The 26684-nt window shown below is 38.3% G+C and overlaps 1 protein-coding gene across 1 annotated transcript in view; it reads right to left on the bottom strand.

Annotated features, from left to right (window-relative positions):
• Nucleotides 1–947: 947 nt before the first annotated feature.
• The window catches only part of LOC142494749 (protocadherin gamma-B5-like), a 414541-nt gene continuing 388804 nt past the window's right edge, over nt 948–26684 (bottom strand). Inside the window, exons 3-5 of the mRNA XM_075599186.1 lie at nt 23410–23468; nt 5000–5088; nt 948–3827 (exon numbers count right to left, since the gene is read on the bottom strand). Of these exons, the coding sequence (XP_075455301.1) occupies nt 3607–3827; nt 5000–5088; nt 23410–23468 (369 nt within the window). The 3' untranslated portion in view covers nt 948–3606. The remainder of the gene's footprint in view (nt 3828–4999; nt 5089–23409; nt 23469–26684) is intronic.

Genomic DNA, 26684 nt, shown 5'->3' with positions numbered 1-26684 from the left:
TTTTGCAGTTTATAGCAATCCAGTCTCCCAAATTAATCTCATGCTGAAGTTTTTAAGAGGAAGATCTGGAAACTTCGAAAGAGCTGCTGTTAAAGGAGCAATCTAAGCAGCCAAATTGTTTGTTCTTTTTTTATTTCATTTTTTACATAGGATTGAAGCAACTCTGGGCCCCGTATTTCCAGAGATACTGGCGCCTCCGAAGGGGGTGCCAGTATCTCTATGATTTTGAAAGTTCCGGCTTCATGCGAGCTAATAGGAAGCTGAACCGGATGACGTCAGGCTTCTTATTGGCCGCAGGGAGCTCTGAAAAACGGACATTACGTGATCCCTGCTAGCCGGACCGGCTACCATCACCCTCTACAGAGGTAAGTATCTCCGGTAGCAGGGGGCCCGGAGATGAAATTGATTCCACTGTTATACCCTTGCCTCTAGGTATATATATACGGTAGATGAGAGTCCCCCTCCTCTTTTAATCTGTATCCCTTGTTTTTAACTCACTTCAATAAAATCTTTGTTTACATTTTTTTGGTATGCCCGTGTGCTTTTTGCAAGGTTGCTTTCTTTGTTGCCATATAAATTATCTCAACCTTTAGCACCACTGTCTAGAGTTACTGATACTACATATTGACAGTTTTGTGGTCACCAGTGACTTATTGTGTTGAGGCGGTATTCTTTTGTATATCTTTATATATATAATATATTCTGGTGCTCAAACCTTTGTCATTGGAACTACTGGACATCGACCACTTATATATCCAGGAACCACCGGCATTGTTCTGAAGAAGGGGACATGAGCCCTGAAATGTAACTTGCTGTGAAATCTTGTGAATTAATAAAGAGTTGAGAATGTCGCACTCTCACTACTTGGTTCCAGTACACTGTATATAAAGTACACATGCACAATTACCTTTCATTACTCAGTGTCACATAAATCACCACAGATATAATTATTTTGAAGAAAACATTTTTTTATTTTTTTTTTCCCAAAGAAAAAAAAGCAATATAAAAACAGAGTATAAAACTTGCATGTAATACAATGACGTAGGTCTATATGGAGATGAGAAGGGTATAAGCATATATAATATGTGGGTATAATTCAGTATTAGACACATTGAAAGGACAGGTGCATTTCATTTCATGTACATTTATATCACAAACCACACAGAAAGATACAGGGTATTAAAATACTGCTGTCCACAAGTTAGCTACAGGGAAGAAAAGAAACACATTACTGGTACACAACGATAGCTTTTCTACAATGCAGGTTTTCATTAGAAAGGAAATAAAAATAGCAAAATGTACGGTAATCTACTGCTAAACTACTCACATGACTGCCTTATTTATCAGCATTACAAGCAGTGTGCATGGTTTCTATTACGGCACCCTGGGAGACGGTGATGAGAGATAGTATATATTTTTTTATAAACTGGCCCTGATGCTCTACAGTACATACGGAGAGAGAGTTATCGCATAGTGAAGTATAGAATACATTGTTTTAATGAACAGAACAGTGCTGCTCCATTGGCCATAGCAGCGATCTTTGATTCTGCTGGAGAAAGATATAACGTATTGAGCTAGAACTGAAGCCAATTATCCCAATGAAACAAAGCATATGTTACAAGTGGAAACATCTGTGGTATTAAGGTGGGTTTCTAGGAAAGGTCACTCTCCTAGTAACTCTTGTATTTTTCTCATTTGCTGGCCTGCTGAAGAGACACTTACAATTGTCTATAAGTGTATGATACAAAATGATGGATTGTCACTGAGGATTAGTAATAAATCAAGGGTGTTGCACAGCATACACTAATATCTACTTAACCAGCGGAATAAGAAAATAGTAAACAATAGTTTCACTGATACAAAATAATGTTGTTTCTCAGCTCTTCTGACTATATTAAATAACTTAAGCAAAAGGCTTGGGTCAAACATTTCGTAGACTCATGTCAGGATTTATCTGTAGGTATTATGTTCTATCTTTATAGGGGTATTCAATCAGCCTGCTCACCTGCTTCTATCCTCTGCATCCTTGATAAGCTGATTGGCCCTTCTTTTAAAAATAAGAACCACAAACCAAATATGACTTACTCTACATTTTATTAACACACTGTATCTGTGACTGATGTATCCACAATTGTACTGAGCAAACATTTTCAGATGTAGCCATGAAACTAAATCAGTCCCATATTAACAGGCTCTGAATTTAATGTAGTCACAGCAAAAGTAGCTTTCTAATTCACACCCAGTTGTAATGCTATTAATGGGACTTACTTATGTGGGTCTGAGACATTCAAGCTATTTCTATTCCAAAGAATAAGTGAGAGATATTAAAAATGTCATCCCTTTAAGTAATTGAGTTCATTAAAGTAAAGTTTATGGAAAATACCAATATCCTTCTTAATGTATTTCTTGCCTGATTCATATCCCCTCCATTTAATCTACACTTACCTTTCTACCCCTAGACTTTTTGACCTGCACTAAAGAGGCTCACTTATATACCATTCTATATAAAGAATGAATAACCCCATGCTTGATACTTACATGCAACAAAGTCCGTAGGTCTGATGGAATTGCTGTGAGCATTAGACATGCAATTCTATGTGCAGAAATGTAAAGAACTCTGTTAACCACTCTTTAAGAGCACAGAGAAACATAATAGCCCAAAAGCTTTTGCTGTACATAACATCATGTGGTATTTTTTTTCGGGACATTTCTCTCCACTTACAGTATCACACATGGGGTGTCCCACAATTCTTTTCTTCCAGAAAAAAAACCAAACATCAAAAAGTACAGTAATAAAATATGTACTGTACAAGACCATTGACACTTGTTTTCATTAGAAGTTGTACGATCACTACATACAGTTTTTACATATTTGCGTAATATCAGCTGCATTTACTCACATTGATTCCTACAGTTTGCAGAATCCCTTTTCTCTCTTACAGGGCATGCAGATAAAATCCTGCTTACTTAACTATTCTGTCTATGTGTATTTAATATTTGGAGCACTTTGCTTCTTGACGGGTATGTGGTGCGTTTCATTACAGCACATATTACTCTGGCAGAGCGACTATTGATCGACCCTTACTTTTAATAGTCAAACAGTGTTCACAATTAGTGTGTGTAATTCTTCGTTAATGAAAAAAATAACCATTTGGAATATGGGTTGACGAGTCAAGGACTTTTTCTTGAATACCTGAATGTTTATAAATTATAAATAACTATTTTGCTGTAATTATATACATTGGAAGAGGTTCCACAGGTATGCATGTGGGCGCAAATCAAATTTCAACAGTTTGTAAAAAGAGTGCATATTAGCATTAGCTATGAAATTACCTTGCACTAGTACAAAATAGTAGCTAATATTGACAGGGCACTTGTTTCAGAGGTTTAAATGAATGTTTTCGTCATGAGGTCTAATAGCAGACACATCCACTGCTAGTGGAAAAATCTGCTTCTAGCTCTGATGATGACACATTCTCATCATTGATTTTCTTTCATATTTCTCTTTGCAAAGATGACATGCAACTTATCCCTAGTGTTTTTGCTTGGGGAAAGTTCTTATAGAATTCTGCCCTGTTGGTATAAGTCGCTCATTACTGCAGACGATTACTTCTTTTCCTTTTTGCCAGACTTCTTCTTGTTTCCTCCTGCAGCTGCTTTTCCGGCACCTTTCCCAGGAGCGTTGGTGAGTGTCGATGTGGTTCCCGGAATGTAGACGTTCTGCCTGTAGTCAGGGACATGCTGCAGGGTGAACTGGGGTCCGTAGCGGGCACTGAGACCCATGGTACCTGTTCCTGCTCCAAGGCCTGAAGTTCCCTCAGCAGCTTCTGGGAGATAGCATAGAAAAAGGTATATAAAGTGAAGGTGAAATAAATGACCAAACGAATCAAAGTCTTTCAAAATTATACAACAAAAAGGCAATTAACAGTGTTGCCTCAGTTTTGCAGCAGACATTTTATTAAGAATTATTTTTGGCTAATAAAACAAACAATTTATTTCAATATAAAAATGCAAAGTGAGAGACAATCGCCAGTGTAATCGCATTGGTTATTCCTAAAACCTGATGTGCATTGTGGTTCCTGTCATCAGATATCAGAACCACTACAATAGCTGATGGAATTATTGACTTAATACACTCCCCAAGTGCATGCTATGACATGTTTTTACTGCCGTTGTACATACTTTTCATCCACTTGTTTGCTTCTTTTGGTTTGTCTCCTATTACCAGATTACTTTAAAATACTGTATAATTAATATCCAACTGTAACAGATGGCAAATATCGTGTGTTCAATCTCACCTAGCCCAGCAACATTACAGCTAAGGATATTGAGTTAATATTAACATGTTCCTTAGTATACCCTTTGCAAAGTATATTAGAAATCTAAAACTGGGTAAAAATAAAATGCAACCCATGCATTTTGTTTTACCCTGGCATCATTTTAAAATAATTGTTGTGTATATTTTTTCCTGCAATCTGTTACCTTGCATTTTTTACTTTCTATAAGACTTGTACATGATGTTTGACTTACGGGGTAATTCTATAAACCCCGAAGCGTCAGTTTGTGGCTCAAAATCCCAATAGGTTTTCAGCTGAAAATAGTCCAAGCGGCTGCTTTGGCATAAAGAATAAAGCCCTTAATCTTCAGGGGTCTGGTAGCAATATACAGAAAGAAGTCAACATAAGGCTCGTCAAACAAGGCTTCTCGCTACTGTATATAAGGAAGGTATGCTTTTCTTTACAGTAGCTTATACTGAAGATTCTCAGTACCACATGTAAGTTCCTTCTATACAAATGTCTCCTTTTTCAAAAGAAAATTGAGCTTCAGTCTGTAATAGAGTAACATCATAATATAAACTACAGTCTATACCATAAATTCTGCAATTTTCTTAAGTATGTACATTCATGGTTTGATCTGCCCAATACCTATTTTTAACATTATCACAAAAGAATATGTCATGCTTCACTCAGTTTTTGCATGTGCTGTCATGAAAACTAACCGTTTGCTGATGCCAAGATCATCGCTTGAAGTCGCTCTGTTTCAAACTGGTTGTTTGGCCAAGCTCCAGCTTCCTCTGCCGGTTGGGCTCTAAAGAAACCACAATAACAGGACAATGTTATGTTGCATTATTATTGTTGCTGTATGTATTTCACATCAGTTGATAACACACAATGAAGTATCAGTTCTTCAGACATGCGTGTAGCCACTGCGTCACGAGGTCTGGCATCCCAGGGGCCCTGTGACGTAGTGGAAAAACTTATTTTCATATGAGTTTTTTTTTTAACCCATATTGACCTGTTAACCATAGAGATGCCATGGTTTATCTGCCCCTATGGAATGGTCAAGGTAGTGATAATGATGTTGGAGTCGGGACTGTATTTACCCCCTTAGTAGACCTAAGTGGGTAGCTGGGCAGGGGTTGTCCCTGTCAAGCTGGCCACGAGGGGGACTAAGCAGTTAATATATTTAAAATAAATACATTGGGGGTGACGTATCAAGGCAAATTTTGAGCAAAATTATTTTCATCTTACGTCTCTTTGCTCCAAGTTTGCGCAGTTTGCTTCAACTTGCGATTTGGGGAGTGACAATAGGAGTGAGGGAGGAGGTACACGACGAACAGATTACAATGAGATTTGTAAACTCTGCGTCTCTGTGCGTTACATTTGTATCTTGAATTTGCGTCACAAAATTCTGCCAGGTCTGAGTTGACTTAAACTTTTTTGCCCAACAATTTTCATTAAATGTAAAAAAATATTCAAAGTAGAAAATGGAGCAATGTGTCAAAAACTATATGCACTTCCTTTATCTCCCCCATCTTTAATATTTTTTTCATCACCTGTTCTAGATTTGGCTAGTGTTATCTTGAGTAAGGTCTACAATATATAGCAACAATTGGCCTGCCAGTCTGCATTAGGTGATGTTTTTTGATGGTAGCCTGACATTGCACTTTAGTACAGATATAGTAATCCTCAGTGTCTTCGTTGCTGCGGTTGCGCCATCATAACGGTCGTGACCCAAAAGGATGACTGCTCGGTGGAGCCCATTCAGAAGCAAGGATCGCGCGTGTTCGCAGCAGACACTGTCCCCAAGCACCGCAGATGTTTACTTTTTCGTCCGCGGGGCTGGGGACAGGAAGTCTTGCTACAGTACATCTGTATGTGATATTGACAAAATTGATCCTCAGTGTGGGGTCAACAAAAAAAGAATCCCTAGTTGTCTGCACTCATTGAGTCAGGTGTAGTACCTGTAGATATGTAGTAATCTAGGGATATTAATATTCCCTCAATGGGCCTTCATAATAGAACATAAAACATGAAGATAAACTTCTGAAAATGGGGTCCCTCAATACAGTTACATAGTTACATAGTTACATAGTTACATAGTTACATAGTAGATGAGGTTGAAAAAAGACGTAGGTCCATCAAGTTCAACCTATGCTAAATTTAGACAACAGATACTTTATCCTATATCTATACTTACTTATTGATCCAGAGGAAGGCAAACAAAAAACCCCATTAAGGGGGAAAATGAATTCCTTCCTGACTCCAAGAATTGGCAATCAGATTAATCCCTGGATCAACATCCTTCCCATGTATACTTATTTGGTATATCCCTGTATACCTTTCCCATCTAAAAAGATGTCCAACCCTTTTTTGAACAAATCTATTGTATCTGCCATCACAGTCTCCATGGGTAATGAATTCCACATTTTACTGCCCTTACTGTAAAGAACCCTTTCCTTTGTTGCTGGTGAAATTTCCTTTCCTCCAACCTTAAGGGATGGCCCCGAGTCCTTTGTACTGGCCGTGGGATGAATAGTTCTTTTGAAAGCTCCTTGTATTGTCCCTGAATATATTTGTATATAGTTATCATATCCCCTCTTAGACGCCTCTTTTCTAATGGAAATAAATCTAATTTAGCTAGCCTCTCCTCATAAGTTAGAATGTCCATCCCCTTTATTAATTTGGTGGCTCTTCTCTGCACTCTCTCTAGTTCCATAATTTCTTTTCTTAGGATTGGTGCCCAAAATTGTACTCCATATTCAAGGTGTGGTCTTACTAGTGCTTTGTAAAGGGGCATAATTATGTTTACTTCCCTTCCATCCATTGCCCGTTTGATGCAAGATAAGATCTTGTTTGCCTTTGCAGCTACTGCATGACATTGGACACTATTGCTACTGTAAGCCTGCAGTCTACAAGCACTCCTAAATCCTTCTCCATCAAGGATTCCCCCAATATATCTCCATTTAATTTGTAAGTCGCCTTTTTATTCTTCCATCCCAAATGCATAACCTTACATTTATCTGTATTAAACCTCATCTGCCATTTACCTGCCCACATTTCCAGTCTCTCCAAGTCCTTCTGAAGAGAAATTACATCCTGCTCTGATTCTGTTACCTTACACAATTTAGTATCATCAGCAAAGATGGAGACTTTGCTCTCGATCCCAACCTCAAGGTCATTAATAAACAAGTTAAAAAGCAGGGGTCCCAGTACCGATCCCTGAGGTAATCCACTCACGACTTTAGCCCAACCTGAAAAAGTTCCATTTATGACAACCCTCTGTTGTCTGTCCTTTAACCAGTTTTCAATCCAGGTGCATATATTATTACTGAGTCCAATTTTCTTTATTTTGTACACCAACCTCTTGTGTGAAACCGTATCAAAAGCCTTTGCAAAATCTAAGTAAACCCCATCAACTGCATTACCCTGGTCTAAATTCCTACTTACCTCCTCAAAGAAACAAATAAGGTTAGTTTGGCAAGATCTATCCTTCATAAATCCATGCTGACTATTACTAATAATTTTGTTTTCCTTTAGGTATTCCTGAATATTATCCCGTATTAAACCTTCAAGTAGTTTCCCTACTATTGAAGTCAGGCTTACAGGTCTGTAATTTCCTGGTTGTGATCTAGCTCCCTTTTTAAATATAGGCACCACATCTGCTTTACGCCAATCTTGTGGTACTGAGCCTGTGGGAATGGAGTCCTTGAATATTAAATATAATGGTTTGGCTATCACTGAGCTTAACTCCTTGGGAACTCTTGGATGTATGCCATCGGGGCCAGGTGCCTTATTTACTTTAATTTTTTCAAGTCGCTTATGAACTTCTTCCTCAGTTAACCAATTGTTCATTAATATGGAGGTTGTAGCTTCCTCCTGCGGCACTACTATTGAACTTGATTCTTCCTGGTAAACACAGAGGCAAAGAATTTGTTTAATACCTCAGCTTTTTCCTTATCTCCAATAATCTGCCTACCCATCTCACACTGAAAGGGTCCTAAATTTTCTTTTCTCATTTTTTTGTTATTAAGGTACTTAAAGAACTTTTTAGGGTTGACCTTACTTTCTATTGCAATCCTTTTTTCATTATCCATTTTTGCTAATTTGATTGCCCTTTTGCAATTTTCGTTACATTCCTTATAATTCTGATATGATGTCTCTGTCCCTTCTGACTTCAAGAATCTAAACGCCTTCCTCTTCTTGTCCATTTCCTCCCCTTCATGTTTATTTAGCCACATGGGTTGTGATTTATTTCTTTTATACTTATTACACAAGGGTATACACTGATAAGTGTGCTTTTCTAACAATGTTTTAAAGACTGCCCATTTATCTTCTACATTTTTCCCTGCAAAAACATCATTCCATTGTATTACTACTAGATTAGACCTCAGTTTATTAAAATCTGCCTTTCTAAAGTTTAAGGTCTTTGTTGAACCCAAGTAATCTGTTTTTTGATAATTTATTTCAAATAATAATAATAAATAAATAATAATAGAATAAATAAAAAAAAAAATGCTCCAGGACTTGAATATTTGTTATTACTTCTCCATTGTTTGATATGACCAAATCCAGAACTGCCCCTCTCCTGGTTGGTTCCTCAATAATTTGGGTCATATAATTGTCTTTAAGCGCCCCCAAAAACCTGTTTCCTTTTGTTGTAACACTAATCTCATTGCCCCAATCTATGTCTGGATAATTAAAATCCCCCATTATGCAAACATGACCCAGTTTTGATGCCTTCTCCATTTGCAAAAGTATTTTAGCTTCCTCAATCTCACAGATTTTTGGTGTGCATTAGCAAGCATGCATTTCATTTTTTTTTCAGCCTGTACTATTATCTTATCTGCTCCTTCCTTTCTGCTCCCACTTGGTTTAGTCTTTAGAAGTTTTCTAGTATTATCTGTATTTACTATGGGTGTCTCACTGCTTGTCAAACTTGCACTTGTCCCCATTCTACCTCCATACCACCTTGTATCCTCATTTATTCCATTTAGTTCATTATCTGTTTCATTCCCCTCCCCCCTCCATCCTAGTTTAAAATCTCCTCCAACCTTTTTAGCATTCTCCCCCTAGCACAGAAGATCCCTCTTCATTGAGGTGCAATCCGTCCCTAGAATATAGATGGTACCTCTCAGAAAAGGAGTCCCAGTGCTCTAAAAACCCAAACCCCTCCTTCCTGCACCACTTTCTTAGCCATGCATTAACCTCCCTGATCTCTGACTGTCTCCCTGCGGTAGCGCATGGCACTGGTAGTATTTCAGAAAATACTACCTTGGAGGTCCTTGCCATAAGCTTTTGGCCTAGATCCCTGTAAACATTTTTTAGGACCCTCCATCTTTCTCTAACTTTGTTATTGGTGCCAACGTGTACCAAGACCGCCGGGTCAATCCCAGCCCCCTCCAACAATCTGTCTACCCGATCCGCAATGTGCCGAATCCGAGCACCCGGGAGACAACAAACTATTCGGTTCATGCGGTCCCGGCAACAGATTGCCCTATCTACCTTCCTAATAATGGAGTCCCCTACCACCACAATTTTTCTTTGTATCTGAGCATCCTGGGTCCCCACTGTGCTGGAGGAACTATTCCCCTGGCTGCTAGAGGAATTAGTCTCCCCCAGCCTTGCCATTTCTGCCCCAACATTCCCAGTATCTTCACTCAACATGGCAAATCTATTGGGATGTGTCAGCTCAGAAACGACCTGCCTCTCCCTATTGCCCCTGCTTCCCCTTCTAACTGTCACCCAGCTACCTACCTGCTCTTCACTAACAGCAACCAAGCTACCTACCTGCTCCTCACTAACAGCGCCACCATCTGCATCACTAGTCGAAGCAAGGGCCTGCTCAGTGAGCTCTAATTCCCTTTCAAGATTGCCAATGTCCCTCAATATTGCAAGTTGCCTCTTCAGATCATCAATCTCTGATTATAAAGAGACTACCCGCTCACACCTCTCACAGCGGTATGCGCCTTGGAACAGCTGCTCCAAGTGCACATACATGTGGCAAGATGTGCATTGAGTGGCATTTTCAATCCTGCTCATTCTAGCAACTATGAAGTTTATAAGTACTAACAGTAAACTGTACTTCAATATACTATACCCTGTTTAACTGCTTCTGGTTCTAACTGCACACACTTTAAACAACCAGCACTTCAAATCAACCACACAGATCAGTCGGTACACGCAAGCTCAGTTAAAACAAACTTTAATGACATCAATATAAATCACATCAATAACAAGGCGATTTATATTGATGTCATTAAAGTTTGTTTTAACTGTAATGAGGGGCTCCATTTTCAGAAGTTTATCTTCATGTTTTATGTTCTATTATGAGGCCCATTGAGGGAATATTGATGTCCCTTGATACTACTTATCTACAGGTACTACACCTGACTCAATGATTGCAGTTAACTAGGTGTTCTTTTTTTGTTGACCCCACAATACAGATGTAGCGGCCGTTATTCGAACATTTCACGGAGCCGTTTTCGTGTGATCTTCTGTATTCTACGCAGCATTCACGCCTGTGTTTATCGCAATGTATTTGTTTGCATTTCATGGATTCTGTTTCTCTGTGTACAATTCTTCGCGTATCCGTGGCAGAAATTAATGAATTGTAATGTGTACAGTACTGTGGTACTGTGCCACTGTGTCAATTTTAGGTGTTTAAAAACCAGAACACTAAAATGCAATTTTCTGTACTTTCGTCTTAAGGCGGTAAGGTTGGAAGAAATCACGCGCCATGACATGGGTATTCCGAGGTATACAACGCGTGAAATGTTCAAATAACGGCCGCTGCATCTGTATGTATCCCCTATCCCCTAGATGCACCTTGATATAAAATCTTCTATATTTAAGAGTGAGGGTGAGCGGTAGGTCACACAGTGAATAAGTAATTTTGCGATAATCGCTTATTTGCAGGTTCATTTGCAACGCCGCATTACAAATATTGCAGACATATCACTGTGGCAAATAGCCTCATACTATTGCATTACCACTGGCGATATAGCTTCAGTGAGTGCAGCTTTATTTAACCAGCAGCAGGATAAATACATGACTTACCCTAACCCTATTATCCGAGCCTAATCCTTACCCTAACCCTAACCAGCACTCTCTGAGCCTTAATAATATGGGAGAAAATCATTGCCAATTTAATAAAGGAGAGTGAGGAGGTTATAGACCTGCCGGGTAAATAGACACTTCCTTAGTGAAAAGGTCGATAAAAGGGGATATTTCTAAATTGTTCCAAAATTGACTATTAGTGAATCTTGCCCTAAATCCCTGCCATGTGTCCTTTTATGTACTGCACATACCCCTCTAACCTATTTTGGATAATAAAGTTATAGTGGAATAAAAACAATATATGTGATAGACATGCAAATACACTGATAAGTTTCTGTTCTCTCCTATTCATTATATGGGGGAGAGATTGTCACTTTATTTTCCCCACAATATATATCCTTACTGTCTCAGCATGTTTTACTGTAATTACATTTATTGACACAAATCTGCTAGCTGGAGGTTAGCCACCATTAATCTGGCAAAAGTTTTTCATGCCGCAAAAAACAACTAAAAGAAAAGCACCAGACACAGCACTTAGGGCAAAATTTACTAAGCAGTGCTAAACCTTAAGGCAGTTTACAGCCATTCAATAAAGAAAAATGTACTGCGCTATTCGTGATATGTGCACGTGAATACAATGTGCAAATAAGAACACCAGCTTATAACATACAATGTTGTAGTGTAAAATAAGTGGCTGCCAATCAGTGAATCTGACCACCCTGGTCAGATATACTGTACAATACTATGGTAAAACAGATACTGTGCAGCGCCTAATGCTAATAACTAAATGATGTAACCTTTCACTTGTAATGAAAGTGAATGTTGCCAATGCAACCAGAGATAAAAATAAGACACATATATATGCAAAATGTCCAAGTGATAGAATACCCCTGACGAAGCGAAGGTTTTCGTGAAACGCGTAGGGGGAGGAAGTCCACAGCCCCACGACATCGCGAGCTAAACGAGCACAGGAGTACTCTGTAGCCTCATGGACAGCGTCCCAGCTAAGCGCAGAGAAACCGGAACCGGCTTTTTACCATCACTTGCTCTCGCAAGACCTCAAGCAGGACTCCAGGGAGGCAGTCAGTGGGATGCCCGTAGGACCGAGACGAGGCAGCACCACAACTCCGTGACCAGTGGAGAACCCATGCGCACCAACTGGTCTGGAGAAGACACCCCAGGGACTCCAGGAGTATCAGCCGGAGAAGAAATGCAGCCACCTTTAATTCAAGTCCGTGATATATGCGCATTACCTACCTCCTGGAAGTAGGATTTTGATTTTGGCCAGGCGTGTGGAGTGGATTCTATTACATTGTCACACATGGGATTTTATTTTAATGTTTATTAAATGTACTCTTTTCATCTTACTTTCTTGCTTTATTCCTACCTCTGAGGATTTCATTATTAGTTTATCATTTGGTTAATTATCATTATTACATGCAGTATTACACTGTTTGGCATGTTTTTCTCTTTACATATGCTGAGATTCACCTGATTCGATCTACATCATTGGAGTTATGAAGTGTGCCTGTCATGCGCTCCAGAGTGCGCTATGCATATGCCAAATGGTTGTGTCTGAAGCAGCGGGAGGTTCAGCGGGGAGTCCATCTGGAGATATATGCTTATGCTGGAGATGTCAGTGACACTGCGGTAACTGTCCTAGGTGGATAGTCTCTCTTGCCCCAAGGATAAGAGTTCCGTCGGGGGCCTAGGTGTGGGAGGCTGGAGGTAAGAAAATTACCGTCTTACCTCCTAATGTAAAGCCTTCCTCAATACCGGGTCCCGCTTCCACAGTGAATGTAGACCGCACGTCCGCAGAGAGGGAACAGCCCCTCCTCCCCCTCTCGTGCTGCTGCCGCCCGCAAGGTAGATAACAGCAACAGAGACGGCAATAGTCCGGGCACTCAGACAGGGTCAGGAACATCCCAAAATTGAAAAATTTAAGAAAAGGGTACCAGTAAAAGTAAAAAAGTGCTTTATTTTAAACAAAATAGACAAGACAGAAAGGTCCTCCCACGCGTTTCACGCAAGTGTTGCGCTTTCTCAAGGAGTGTGGACACACAGGAAGTAAGCACAATTACTGTATATATGCTAAATAATTAAGTAAATCACCTTAGACACAGCTGAGAGTGACATAACAGTGTAAACACATTTAATTAAAATTAAAATAAAAACATCACTGAAGCTGGGACCTCTATAATAAATATATAATGTTTGACTAGTTTCATATAATATCTATCATGTTACTGATGAATGCATAAGTAATATGTATATGGGTTAAAATCAAACAAATTTAAATGCATCAATGTATTATATCCTTGAAAAAATATAAATGTAGCCAATTATGGATACATTACAAATTAAACAGAGTATGCAGATTCAATATAATATAAGTATCAATACAAATGTTGCTAACATGCAGACTAGCATATACCTTATATTTTGATAAACATTGAAACAGATGTATAGTAACAATGGAACACAGATAACTGTAGGTAAAAAGTAATGCTACCCAATGTTAAGGTAAATATAAATTGCTATGACAATAATGTTGCTCTTATGAGCCATATTATATGTAGAGTAGAGTAACAAAGCACTCACCCTGGGGACGTTAATAATAAATGCAAACTGATTGAGAATGTACATATTATATAAAGATTACCAAATATAGGTTCATATGTAGAACTTGGTGAACTCAAAAGATTGGTAGACCCAAAACAGTTGGCATAGAGACCATCCCCATGAAGATAGCAACCCTATGGATAGCAATAATGTACTTATAAATATCAAGGGAAAGAAATCTATAATTCATATAGAATAACTATTGTGACATAGACCACTATATTGACTACAAAAGGGCTGAATGAGATGTAGTACACATGTCACAGTAAATCTTACTATGATAGACTTCCAGCTGGAAAGCGAAATTACATTTGGTATCAGTAATCAGAGTTTGGATACTACAGTACATCAGAGGAAGCACCCCAAGTAACACTAGGAATTGAGTCCATGAGGCTGGAGCGTACCCAGAGTGAAAATCCAGAATGCCTCTCTCTAATGTAGCATCCTGGCTCTGTTACCACCTCTCACAGGAATGGGAATAAATTCCAGTGCTATACATCTAAATGACAACAGAGAGCCTGGTTGGCATTCTAGGAAATGTTTGGACACTGGATGATTAATATCTTTATTGGAAATTAATCTCACGTGTTCCCTTATGCGTGTCTTTAATTTCCTTGCAGCCACATGTTAAAAGATACACCACATGGTTAGTTTGGCACGTAATAAAGGATTTGATGTCATATTTATGTGTTTTATCTTTGTTCTCAAAGGTAGTGGTTTTCTGAACATATAAGCAGATATTGCAATGTCCACATTTATATAAACCTTTGAGTGATGGAAAAAATCCCTTCTTTTTAATCATACTGTTGGTTCGGAACATACTCAGTGAAATACGATTACTTATAGTGTGAGATCTTTAAAAGACTATTTTGGGATCATGGGAAACCATGTCCCTTAAAAGGGGATCTGAAGACAAAATCGTCCAGTGTTTTCTAATAATAACAGATACAGCTGTGGCCTGACTACTATACGGAGTAATGAAATATGGTAATGTGTTGGTATCAATATGTGTTGAAGTATTGACATCAATGTCCACATGAGTATTGGCCATAGTGATAAGATCAGTTCTATCACGTGACAGTGATTACTCAAAAGCCTCATCTAGAACATGACTAGTATACCCCCTTTGTAAAAAACGTTCCTTTAGATCTTGTGACCTAAGTTTGAAGTCATCTAATGAGGAACAATTTCTGCGGAGGCGTAGATATTGTCTTCTGGGTATGCCTTTAAAAAGAGATCTGTTATAACAACTCCCTGCATGTAATAAGGCATTACGGGAATTGCCCTTCTGATAAATGTCAGTTTGGACTGTTTTGTCCTGATCTATAAACAGGCAGAGATCCAAAAACTGAATGTGGTGCCCGTGAAATTGATGAGTAAACTGTAAATTGAGAGTATTATCATGAAGATAATCAAAGAAAAGAAAAAGATCCTGAACAGAACCTCTCCAAACAATAAGCAAGTCGTCAATATAACGCTTGTAAAGCACCACATTGTGACGAAATGGATTCCTATCTCCAAACACGTGGGACATTTCTCACCAACCCATGAACAGGTTGGCGTAGGATGGGACAAAGCAAGTCCCCATCGCGGTCCCATGTATTTGGAGATAGAACTGGCCATCAAACTGAAAATAGTTATGGTGAAGCAAAAAGTGAATACTGTCTAGTAGAAAGGTGACATGTACTGGTGATAGTGTGGAAGTGTGTTCTAAATAGTGTCTAGTGGCAATAAGGCCATGTGTGTGTGAAATGATGGTGTATAATGAGACCACACCTAGAGTGACCCAGAGATAATCAAAGTGCCATGTGAAATCGTGAAAAAGTGATAAGAAGTGTTTGGTGTCAAGTAAAAAGGAAGGTGACGTGCGAACAAGTGGTTATAAATAGTGATCAACATAAATAGACAAGTGCTCACCTAAGGACCTAATATTGGAAACTATAGGCCTGCCCTTGGGTGCAATGAGTGACTTGTGTATTTTTGGAAGATGGTGAAATATAGGTGTAATGGGGTGAGTGACATTGAGATAATCACATTCAGTTTTTGAAAGAACCTGTAGTATGATGCCTTCTTCAAGGAGCTCCCCGAGCTCCAAAAGAAATTCCAAAGTATGGTAGTGTCTCAATTTGGAATAGGAGGTAGTGTCATTTAGCTGTCTTAGAGCTTCTGTTTTGTTGTACTCACTGTCAAGGACGACAACCGCACCTCCTTTATCAGCATTCTTTACTGTGATGGAATCATTTTCTGAAAGTAGAAGGATAGCTGCCCTTTGTTCCGATGACAAATTATCTGATTGTGAGTGGTATCTTGGAATACCGGTGACATATATCCTTGGACAATAGGAAAAGATCCATTTCCACCATGTGTTGAAATGTATTAATAGATTGGCTTCTCATGAACTTGGGATTAAATAAGGACTTGTTCTTAAGTCCTGAATCCCTCCTTCCTAAGAATGACTCAATGCCAATATATTCAGCATTTTCATTGTAAAGATCAGTCAGATCTTTTAGATAACACTGATCCTTAATACTATACCTTGAATTTAAAGATGTTTGAAAATCAAAAATAGAAATGGTAGTATTGTCCAAAGAGTCACAAGTCCCTGGGTGTTGTGATTTGTTTAGAAAATACTTTTTGATAGTAAGCTTACGAATAAACTTATATAAATCCACTGTAGTGGAAAATAAATCTTATTTGTGATCTGGAGCAAAGGAAAGTCCAAGGTGAAGAACAGAGAATTCTGTATCTGTAAGAGAATATTTAGACAGATTAATAACATTTGTATCTTGAATATTCAATGTCTCTGTCTCTTTGCCGGTACACCCCCTTTTGGTCTTTTTCTTAGACCGTCGTGTCCTGCATCGTTTTTTTGCCTGTTGTCGTCTTTCAGGAATCTCCCTGGAAAAGCTGGAATATCTGGTTGGCCTGTTCTCATCGCCAGATGAAGGATTTGATTGATTCTCAGAGAAAGACACATAATGAGTTGAAAGTTCATGGTTAGAAACAACACTGTCATGTTTATCCTTATTTTGTGATGTTTTAAGAATAGATCTGTTTATTGACTGTGTGTTGTGTTTTTTTGATCGATTGGCAGACTTTTTGTTAAATGTTGGTTTGTGCCACAAATAAACTTGTTTCTGAATGTAATCAATCTTGTCTCTCTCGAACTTATTTTGTTTGGTAATCATAATGGTCTTATCCAAATTGTTGATCCTTGTAGCTAGTTTAGAATCAAACTCTTTGAAACTATCAAAGCGTGTACATGCCTGCAGTTTAGCTTGAAGTTCCTTAACTTGTTTTTGAACATTCTCTTTTCCTTCCTGTTTAAATTGAACAATCAAGTGCATTAGTTTGAAAGAACAGTCATCAAGAATCCTGCACCAATCCCTTTCGAACTCCCCATTTTCAAAGCCAAATGAAGGTGCCTTAGTTAGGCGGAGTCCCCTGGGTATGCGTTTTCTCTTGATATAATTCTCAAGAGTTATCATATCCTACCATGTGTGCAGGTCTTGTGTTAGATATTTTTCCAATCGTGCAAAATGCATTTTTAAATCAAGAGAATCTTTGCAATACAGTTCTTTAGTGCTATTTTTGCTTCTATATTTATATCACTCTGGGTCCCAGTGTAAGTGCTTTAGGCTTTTCCAAAACATGTTCATGTGAATGCATACACACTAATGCTTTCACTCTCTACATTTCATTTTTAATCTACATTGTATTGGTATTTAATTCTACAACAACAAGTTAAGTGGTTTTTCAAGATGGATTCACAAGCGGAGACCTCATCACATTTTGCATTCAATTGTTTTAATACATCCACTAGAAACCTGACAGTAGAATCAGTATTTGATAGCACTAAAGAACTGTATTGCGAAGATTGTCTTGATTTAAAAATGCATTTTGCACAATTGGAAAAATATCTAACACAAGGATCAACAATTTGGATAAGACCATTATGATTACCAAACAAAATAAGTTCGAGAGAGACAAGATCGATTACATTCAGAAACAAGTTTTTTTGTGGCACAAACCAACATTTAACAAAAAATTTGCCAATCGATCAAAAAAACACAACACACAGTCAATAAACAAATCTATTCTTAAAAAATCACAAAATAAGGATAAACATGACAGTGTTGTTTCTAACCATGAACTTTCAACTCATTATGTGTCTTTCTCTGAGAATCAATCAAATCCTTCATCTGGCGATGAGAACAGGCCAACCAGATATTCCAGCTTTTCCAGGGAGAATCCTGAAAGAGGGCAACAAGCAAAAAATGACGCAGGACACGACGGTCAAAGAGAAAGACCAAAGGGGGCGAACCGGCAAAGAGACAGAGACATTGAATATTCAAGATACAAATGTTATTAATCTGTCTAAATATTCTCTAACAGATACAGAAGTCTCTGTTCTTCACCTTGGACTTTCCTTTGCTCCAGATCACAAATTCGATGTATTTTCCACTACAGTGGATTTATATAAGTTTATTTGTAAGCTTACTCTCAAAGTTTTTTCTAAACAAAACACAACACCCAGGGATTTGTGTCTCTTTGGACAATACTACCATTTCAATTTATGATTTACAAATATCTTTAAATTCAAGGCATAGTTTTAAGGATCAGTGTTATCTAAAAGATCTGGCTGATCTTTACAATGAAAATGCTGAATATACTGGCATTGAGTCATTCTTAGGAAGGAGGGATTCAGGATTTAAGAACATGTCCTCATTTAATCCCACCTTTATGAGAATCCAATCTATTAATACATTTCAACACATGGTGGAAAGGGATCTTTTCCTATTGTCCAAGGATATAATGTCACCGGTATTTCAAGATACCACTCACGATCAGATAATTTGTCATCAGAACAAAGGGCAGCTATCCTTCTACTTTCAGAAAATTATTCCATCACAGTAAAGAACGCTGATAAAGGAGGTGCGGTTGTCGTCCTTGACAGTGAGTACTACAAAACAGAAGCTCTAAGACAGCTAAATGACACTACCTTCTATTCCAAATTGAGACACGACCCAACTTTAGAATTTATTTTGGTGCTCTCAGAGCTCATTGCAGAAGGCATCATACTACAGGTTCTTTCAAAAACTGAATGTGATTATCTCAAAGTCACTAACCCCGTTACACCTATATTTCACCATCTTCCAAAAATACACAAGTCACTCATTGCACCCCCGGGCAGGCCTATAGTTTCCAATGTTGGGACCCTAGGTGAGCACTTGTCTATTTTTGTTGATCACTATTTACAACCACTTGTTTGTACGTTACCTTCCTATTTACTTGACACCAAACACGTCATCACTTTTTCACAATTTCACATGGCACTTTGATTATCTCTGGGTCACTCTAGATGTGGCCTTATTATACACCATCATTTCACACACTCCTGGCCTTATTGCCATTGGACACTATTAAAACACACTTCCACACTATCATCAGCACATGTCACCTTTCTGTTAGACAGTATTCACTTTTTGCTTCACCATAACTATTTTCAGTTTGATGGCCAGTTCTATCTCCAAATACGTGGGACCGCGATGGGGACTTGCTTTGCCCCATCCTACGCCAACCAGTTCATGGGTTGGTGGGAAATGTCCCACGTGTTTGGAGATAGGAATCCATTTTGTCACAATGTGGTGCGTTATATTGACGATTTGCTCCTTGTTTGGAGAGGTTCCGTTCAGGATCTTTTTCTTTGATTATCTTCATGATAATACTCTCAAATTACAGTTTACTCATTAATTTCACAGGCACCACATTCAGTTTTTGGATCTCTGCCTGTTTATAGATCAGGACAAAACAGTCCAAACTGACATTTATCGGAAGGACAATTCCCATAATGCCATATTACATGCAGGGAGTTGTCATAACAGATCTCTTTTTAAAGGCATAACCAGAGGACAATATCTACGCCGCTGCAGAAATTGTTCCTCATTAGATGACTTCAAACTTAGGTCACAAGATCTAAAGGAACGTTTTTTACAAAATCATGTTCTAGATGAGGCTTTTGAGTACGCACTGTCACGTGATAGAACTGATCTTATCACTATGGCCAATACTCATGTGGACATTGATGTCAATACTTCTACACATATTGATATCAACACATTACCATACTTCATTACTCCGTATAGTAGTCAGGCCACAGCTGTATCTGTTATCATTAGAAAACACTGGCCGATTTTGTCTTCAGATCCCCTTTTAAGGGACATGGTTTCCCATGATCCCAAAATAGTATTTTCAAGATCTCACACACTAAGTAATCGTATTTCACTGAGTATGTTCTGAACCAACAGTAGGATTAAAAACAAGGGATCTTTTCCATCACTCAAAGGTTTATATAAATGTGGACATTGCAATATCTGCTTATATGTTCAGAAAACCACTACCTTTGAGAACAAAGATAAAACACATAAATATGATATCAAATCCTTTATTACGCGCCAGACTAATCATGTGGTGTATCTTTCAACATGTGGCTGCAACAAGCAGTACTGTACATGGGATTAACCACAAGGAAATTAAAGACACGCATACAGTAATACGTGAGATTAATTTCCAATAAAGATATTAATCATTCAGTGTCCAAACATTTCCTAGAATGCCAATCAGGCTCTCTGCTGTCATTTAGATGTACAGCACTGGAATTTATTCCCATCCCTGTGAGAGGTGGTACCAGAGCCAGGACGCTACATCAGAGGGAGGCATTCTGGATTTTCACTCTGGGTACACTCCACCCCCATGCACTCAAATCCGAGTGGGACTTGGGGTGCTTCCTCTGATGTAGTATCCAAACTCTGATTACTGATACCAAATGTAATTTCGCTTTCCAGCTGGAAGTCTATCATAGTAAGACTTACTGTGATATTTGTACTGCATCTCATTCAGCCCTTTGATAGTCAACATAGTGGTCTATGTCACAATAGTTATTCTATATGAATTATATATTTCTTTCTCTTGATATTTATAAGTACATTATTGCTATCCATAGGGTTGCTATCTTCATGGGGCTTGTCTTTATGCCAACTGTTTTGAGTCTACCAATCTTTTGAGTTCACCAAGTTCTACATATGAACCTATATTTGGTGATCTTTATATAATATGTACATTCTCAATCAGCTTGCATTTATTATTAACGTCCCCAGGGTGAGTGCTTTGTTACTCTACTCTACATATAATATGGCTAATAAGAGCAACATTATTGTCATAGCCATTTATATTTACCTTAACATTGGGTAGCATTACTTTTTACCTACAGTTATCTGCGTTCCATTGTTACTATACATCTGTTTCAATGTTTATCAAAATATACAGTATATGCTAGTCTGCATGTTAGCAACATTTGTATTGATACTTATATTATATTGAATCTGCATACTCTGTTTAATTTGTTATGTACCCATGATTGGCTACATGTATATTTTTTCAAGGATATAATACATTGATGCATTTAAATTTGTTTGACTTTAACCCATATACATATTACTTATGGATTCATCAGTAACATGATAGATATTATATGAAACTAGTCAAACATTATATATTTATTATAGAGGTCCCAGCTTCAGTGATGTTTTTATTTTAATTTTAATTAAATGTGTTTACACTGTTACGTCACTCTCAGCTGTGTCTGAGGTGATTTGCTTAATTATTTAGCATATATAAGTGTGCTTACTTCCTGTGTGTCCATACTCCTTGAGAAAGCGCTTGCGTGAAACACGTGGGAGGACCTTTCTGTCTTGTCTACCACCTACTTTTGTTTAAAATAAAGCACTTTTTTACTTTTGCACCCACTGGTACCCTTTTCTTTAATTTTTCAATTTTTGGCTGTTCCTGATCCAGTCTGAGTGCCCTGACTATTGCCGTCTCAGTTGCTACATCATCGGAGTGACTGAATACTACAATTAAGGACATTATATATGGTTCTATCACTTGGACATTTTGTATGTATATGTGTCTTCTTTTTATCTCTGGTTGCATTGGCAACACTCGCTTTCATTACAAATGAAAGGTTACATCATTCATTTACGGCCATTCATTAAGTGGGTAGTGCAGTGCATACAGTTCCTACCCGCATATCACCGCGTAGGCAGTCTTGACCTTAATACATCTCCTCTATATGAATACTCTACAAATCACTAAATAATGTAGGTGGAATAAAATAGGAGTAAAATATCTTGATAGATTTACCAAAAGAGCTGCACATGCACAGTTTTTTTAAGTTTGCTGTTAGTTTGACAGAACCACATAGCGTTGCAAACAGGACCATTGTCGATAGGATATGTCTGATTCAGTTCTGTTTAATTTTTTTCACTCCATTCTCAAAGTATCATGGGATGTGTAGTCTTTTTTTCTATTGAGCCCTAGCAGTGACAATAAATCAATACGGCAACATCTGATTTTGTCAAGACCAATACTATACAATGCTACATGTGTTTTCTCCTTATTTGAAATTGTATTTATTAATTATGATTGCAGGTTACAGCTATATTAGCAATTCATTAACTAGAATATTCAACCTGCCATTGATCACACTACTAAGATCAGGTTTCTAAGACTTCTTCTCATTGGTATTTGGGTTGAGGGGCACTGATCAGTCTATAGCATTATGTTTTGGGTAGAGGCTATTTACCTGACGAGCGGGGTAAATAAGGCACTTGTTCAGCCTTATTTAAGAGGCAGACGGATAAAGAGACACTTGTTTGGACATAAGAGGCTAAATAAAGGACTTATTCAGCCTTTTAAAAACTGCAACAGGATAATTAAAGACTTGCAACAATAGAAAAACGAAACCCCTATAATGAGAGCACTCTAATGCCCATTTATAGTAGTTATGCTAATGCTAAAATGGTAGAAGGCATTAAAGCAGCACATGCTCTCCCCCCAAAATAATGTTTTCCCCTATGTGGGAAGCACTGGGTCTCCGGAGCTGAAACATGTTAATTTCAGTTTCGGTGAACACATGTGTAAATGTCCCAGGCATGTGGGCCAATAGGAAGCTGCAAGGGATGATGTAATGGCGTCCTATTGGTCAGCGTGACGTGGGGCATGTAAACCGCTATTATGATAGCCCCAACTAGCCCAGCCGGAGCTGCTACTGGCACCCCCTATGGAGGTATCTTGGAAGCAAGAGGTCCCTGGAGCTGAAATTAAAGTGATTCATCCCCGGAGACCCCTGCTTCATATATATATATATATATATATATATATATATATATATATATATATATATATATATATATATATGTGTATATATATATATATACATATATACTAAAAAAAAACTCAAACCTGGAGTGCTGCTTTAGATGCTGAATAAACCAAACAGGAATCAATAAGTAACTACAAAAGGGCTTTGCAGAGACATCACATACTGTAGCTCACTGCAGCAGAAATGGACACAATATAATTCTGTAAAAAATCAAGATTTACTCACCCGCTGGGCCCGGGTCTTTGAGCCTGTGAGAAACGCCAGTCCACGTTAGGTTGTGCCTGCTGAAAAAACGGAATAGTGTTTTTAATTTTTGTTCTGCATATATACACAGAAGAACCAAATTATATTGGTTCTCTTTATTCTTCTTTGTATGTTTTTTCTCTTTTTCACCTTCAATCATTAGCTAAAATAAAGGAGGAAAAATTATGGTGTTAGTAAAATTTTATGGGGAAATCGGTTTTCCTCCCAGCCTGCTTCAAACAGGAAAAAAGGTTAGTGTACAATGTTGCACATAGCCTTGACTAGGTTGCTGATAAGAAGCTAAAAACAACAATGAACAATTTATTCTGTATGCCTTGGGAAAAAAACTGTGTTGAAGGACACTGGAATAATGGTACATTCAAGTAAACAATTAAATTTAAAAAGACATTTTGTAAAAAAAAAATCTAATACATCTAAAAACATCTAATATTAAATACGATGGTTTAAGCCAGGGGTACGCAAACTGAGCCCCAGGTTTTTCAGGGAGGGGGGGGGGGGAAGGGGCACGGCAATTAATTGCCGGGGGACCGCATGAGGTCTCTATAACACACTTACCGTACCTTCCAGTGACGCGTCGTCATGGTAACCCGGCGTCAAATGACGCAGTGGGGTCACATGACGTCACATTGCCATGGCAACGTGATGTCACGTGACCCCGCGTGTCATTTGACGCTGGGGCTGAGCAGGGAGGGGGGGGGAGGCGCAGCGGAGAACAGGCAGGGGTGCGCACAGGGAAAAGTTTGCGCACCCCTGGATTAAGCAATGCGTGCCGCATGTTTTTTTATTTTTTATTTTTTAACAGCTCCAGAGGCGCCAGTTTCCCAATACATTAAATCTCCCTAACAAGACTGCCTTTCTGGGAGGAACATCAGGGCCTTCTGGCAGTTATTAGTAGGGTGGTTCAGCTTCAGGGCACGCACCCGCTCTCAGTTCAGATAGTGGCAAGATTGAAAATAAGGTTTTAAGAGGTATCATGAATGCATTTTTATCGCATTCTGAATTTGTATTGGGGCAGTATATTGTCCCTGATACAGCACAGCCTTACTGCATCCTGGGATGCTGTGAATGACAGTATGGGCAGCACATAAACAAAATTACTTTTCTCGAAAGCATAACATAAACAAATCATTTGAATGAACTAAGTTGTATTTTAAGACTAGGGGCCTATGCAGAGAGCAGCGGTGGAATTAATTGGAGATGTTAATAAATAGTACCTTTTTGGCGTGATTTTATCTCCATATGCAGAAAGGTCCTAAAACTGCATTTAAAATCATGTCTGCATATGGAGAGTTTCAACCGGCGAGATGCGCGCTGGTGAAACATGTTTTAAAAAAAGCGCGTTTTTTTTTTCTTCTCCCTCTGGCCGCCGAGCTCCAGATTCCTGCCAACTTTTGTTGGCGGAGCTAATTGTTGAATTTTTCTCAATTTTAATGGCGCGATCAGCCGCTAGATGGCGATCGCGCCTTTCTGAATTCGGATATTTTTACAACTGGCGAGATGTAGGTTCTCGCCAGCCGCGCGGCGAGTTTTCAAATAGAAAAAAAAAATGGCGCGTTTTCCGTTACCCGCCATTTTCACCTGTTTTCTACCCAAATTTCTCCAAAAAATGGCGACATTTACTTTAGCGCAGCTCTCTGGATTGGGCCCTAGGTGTTTTTTCACTGGAAACAATGGACTTCTGCTTTAAATATCATATAACTATGAAGCTTCGTTTTTAAAGGTTTATTGTTCATTCATTTTCTTGAGAGTGGTATGCATTGTATTGCTGTGCAGTTCTTAATTTGTTAATGGACAGAATAATGTTACACTCTTGCCATCAATCTGTCTTATCAATTTCTCAATTAAAGCGGAAGTACTGCTGCTGTACCTAACTTTCTACGAAACAAAATCTACATTTATTAAACATTGTGGAAAAACTATTCTAACCATATTTTAGAAAGATGAATACAATATTCATGCTTAGAAATCAATTAGGGACGGAGGTTAAAATATATCTATTTTTCTTTGAATAGAAAGTAGAACTATAAGTTCATCACTAAAAAAGGTGCTATGAGGTTGTAAATAAAAAAGTATTGGTTCTCTGTACCCCCTAGTACCATCACAATAAACCCACTGGAAATATCATAAATGTACAATATAAATCCCAAAGTTCTCAAAGAAAAAATTCTTAGTGCAACTGTACTCATTTTGCATTGGACCAAACTTGAAAAAATTCTTCCACCACAGATGATATGTTTAGTTTCAGTGAAAATAAACAACTTGTATAAGGTGCGATTCCCAATTAGGGTGTTGTTACAGTAACTAAACACAGAGGATCTTTGCACCGCACTGCTTCAGGAACAAATCAACAAGAAAAAAGCTAAAAATATTATCAAAAGTCAATCCATATATAAAATAATTTATTATAGACTCATGGAAATAGACCAATAAAATCTTCCAATGCGTTTCACGCTAAGGCTCTTTGTCAAGGTTGTAATACCTTGGTATCTTATCAATGCTGCTGCTGGAATCATTTTATTCTCTCCTAAATCTGTCTCTCCTGCATGTATATGACGATTGCAGTACAGTACATGCATCAATAAGTGGAAAAAAGGTAGTGCTTCACTTTAAGTACATTTTCGCTTTACATACATGCTCGGGACCCATTGCGTACATTAATGCGGGGTATGCCTGTATACATCTATATATCTGCTGGAGAATATTTGACAACCATCCCATGTAGCTGAGCTCTAGATTTTGGAAGCAGCTTCACAGCATATTAAATAGGGGCCTAAGTAGGGCTTCTGTTTTTGCTGTATACAGGAACTAGAAGTGGTCCGGGTGAAAGCAGTTGCAAGCTGCCTGAGTTTTGTGAGCCATACTGACACTGATGGCAGGAAGTGTGTAGTCACAATTGCTCTGCATTGTGTCGTGTTAATTTTTAAAGCACGGGAATGTGCACAAAGAGGTTGTTCTCCATGGCTACTCTCCCCATCAGCAAACCACTTATCAGTTGCTTAGGTAACCAAATGCTAAATCTACTAGAGACAACTATTCAACAAATGTGTCTATAATGGTACAGCTAAATTTGGCTACTGTACTGCATATCCGACCCAATATATATGTGCACGTGAATACGGACAGTTCCTGCCATTCAAAGGAAATAACATTACTAGCATGACTGCAGCTCAGAATAGTTGTTCATTAAGAAGCTGATCAGTGGGGATTCTGGCTGACTAACAATATTGAGACTATTG

Source organism: Ascaphus truei, chromosome 5, assembly GCF_040206685.1.
Source record: "Ascaphus truei isolate aAscTru1 chromosome 5, aAscTru1.hap1, whole genome shotgun sequence".
In the NCBI taxonomy this organism is placed as follows: domain Eukaryota; kingdom Metazoa; phylum Chordata; class Amphibia; order Anura; family Ascaphidae; genus Ascaphus; species Ascaphus truei.
Note: the sequence above shows the minus strand (reverse complement) of the source record. Positions and strands in the feature narration are given on the sequence as shown.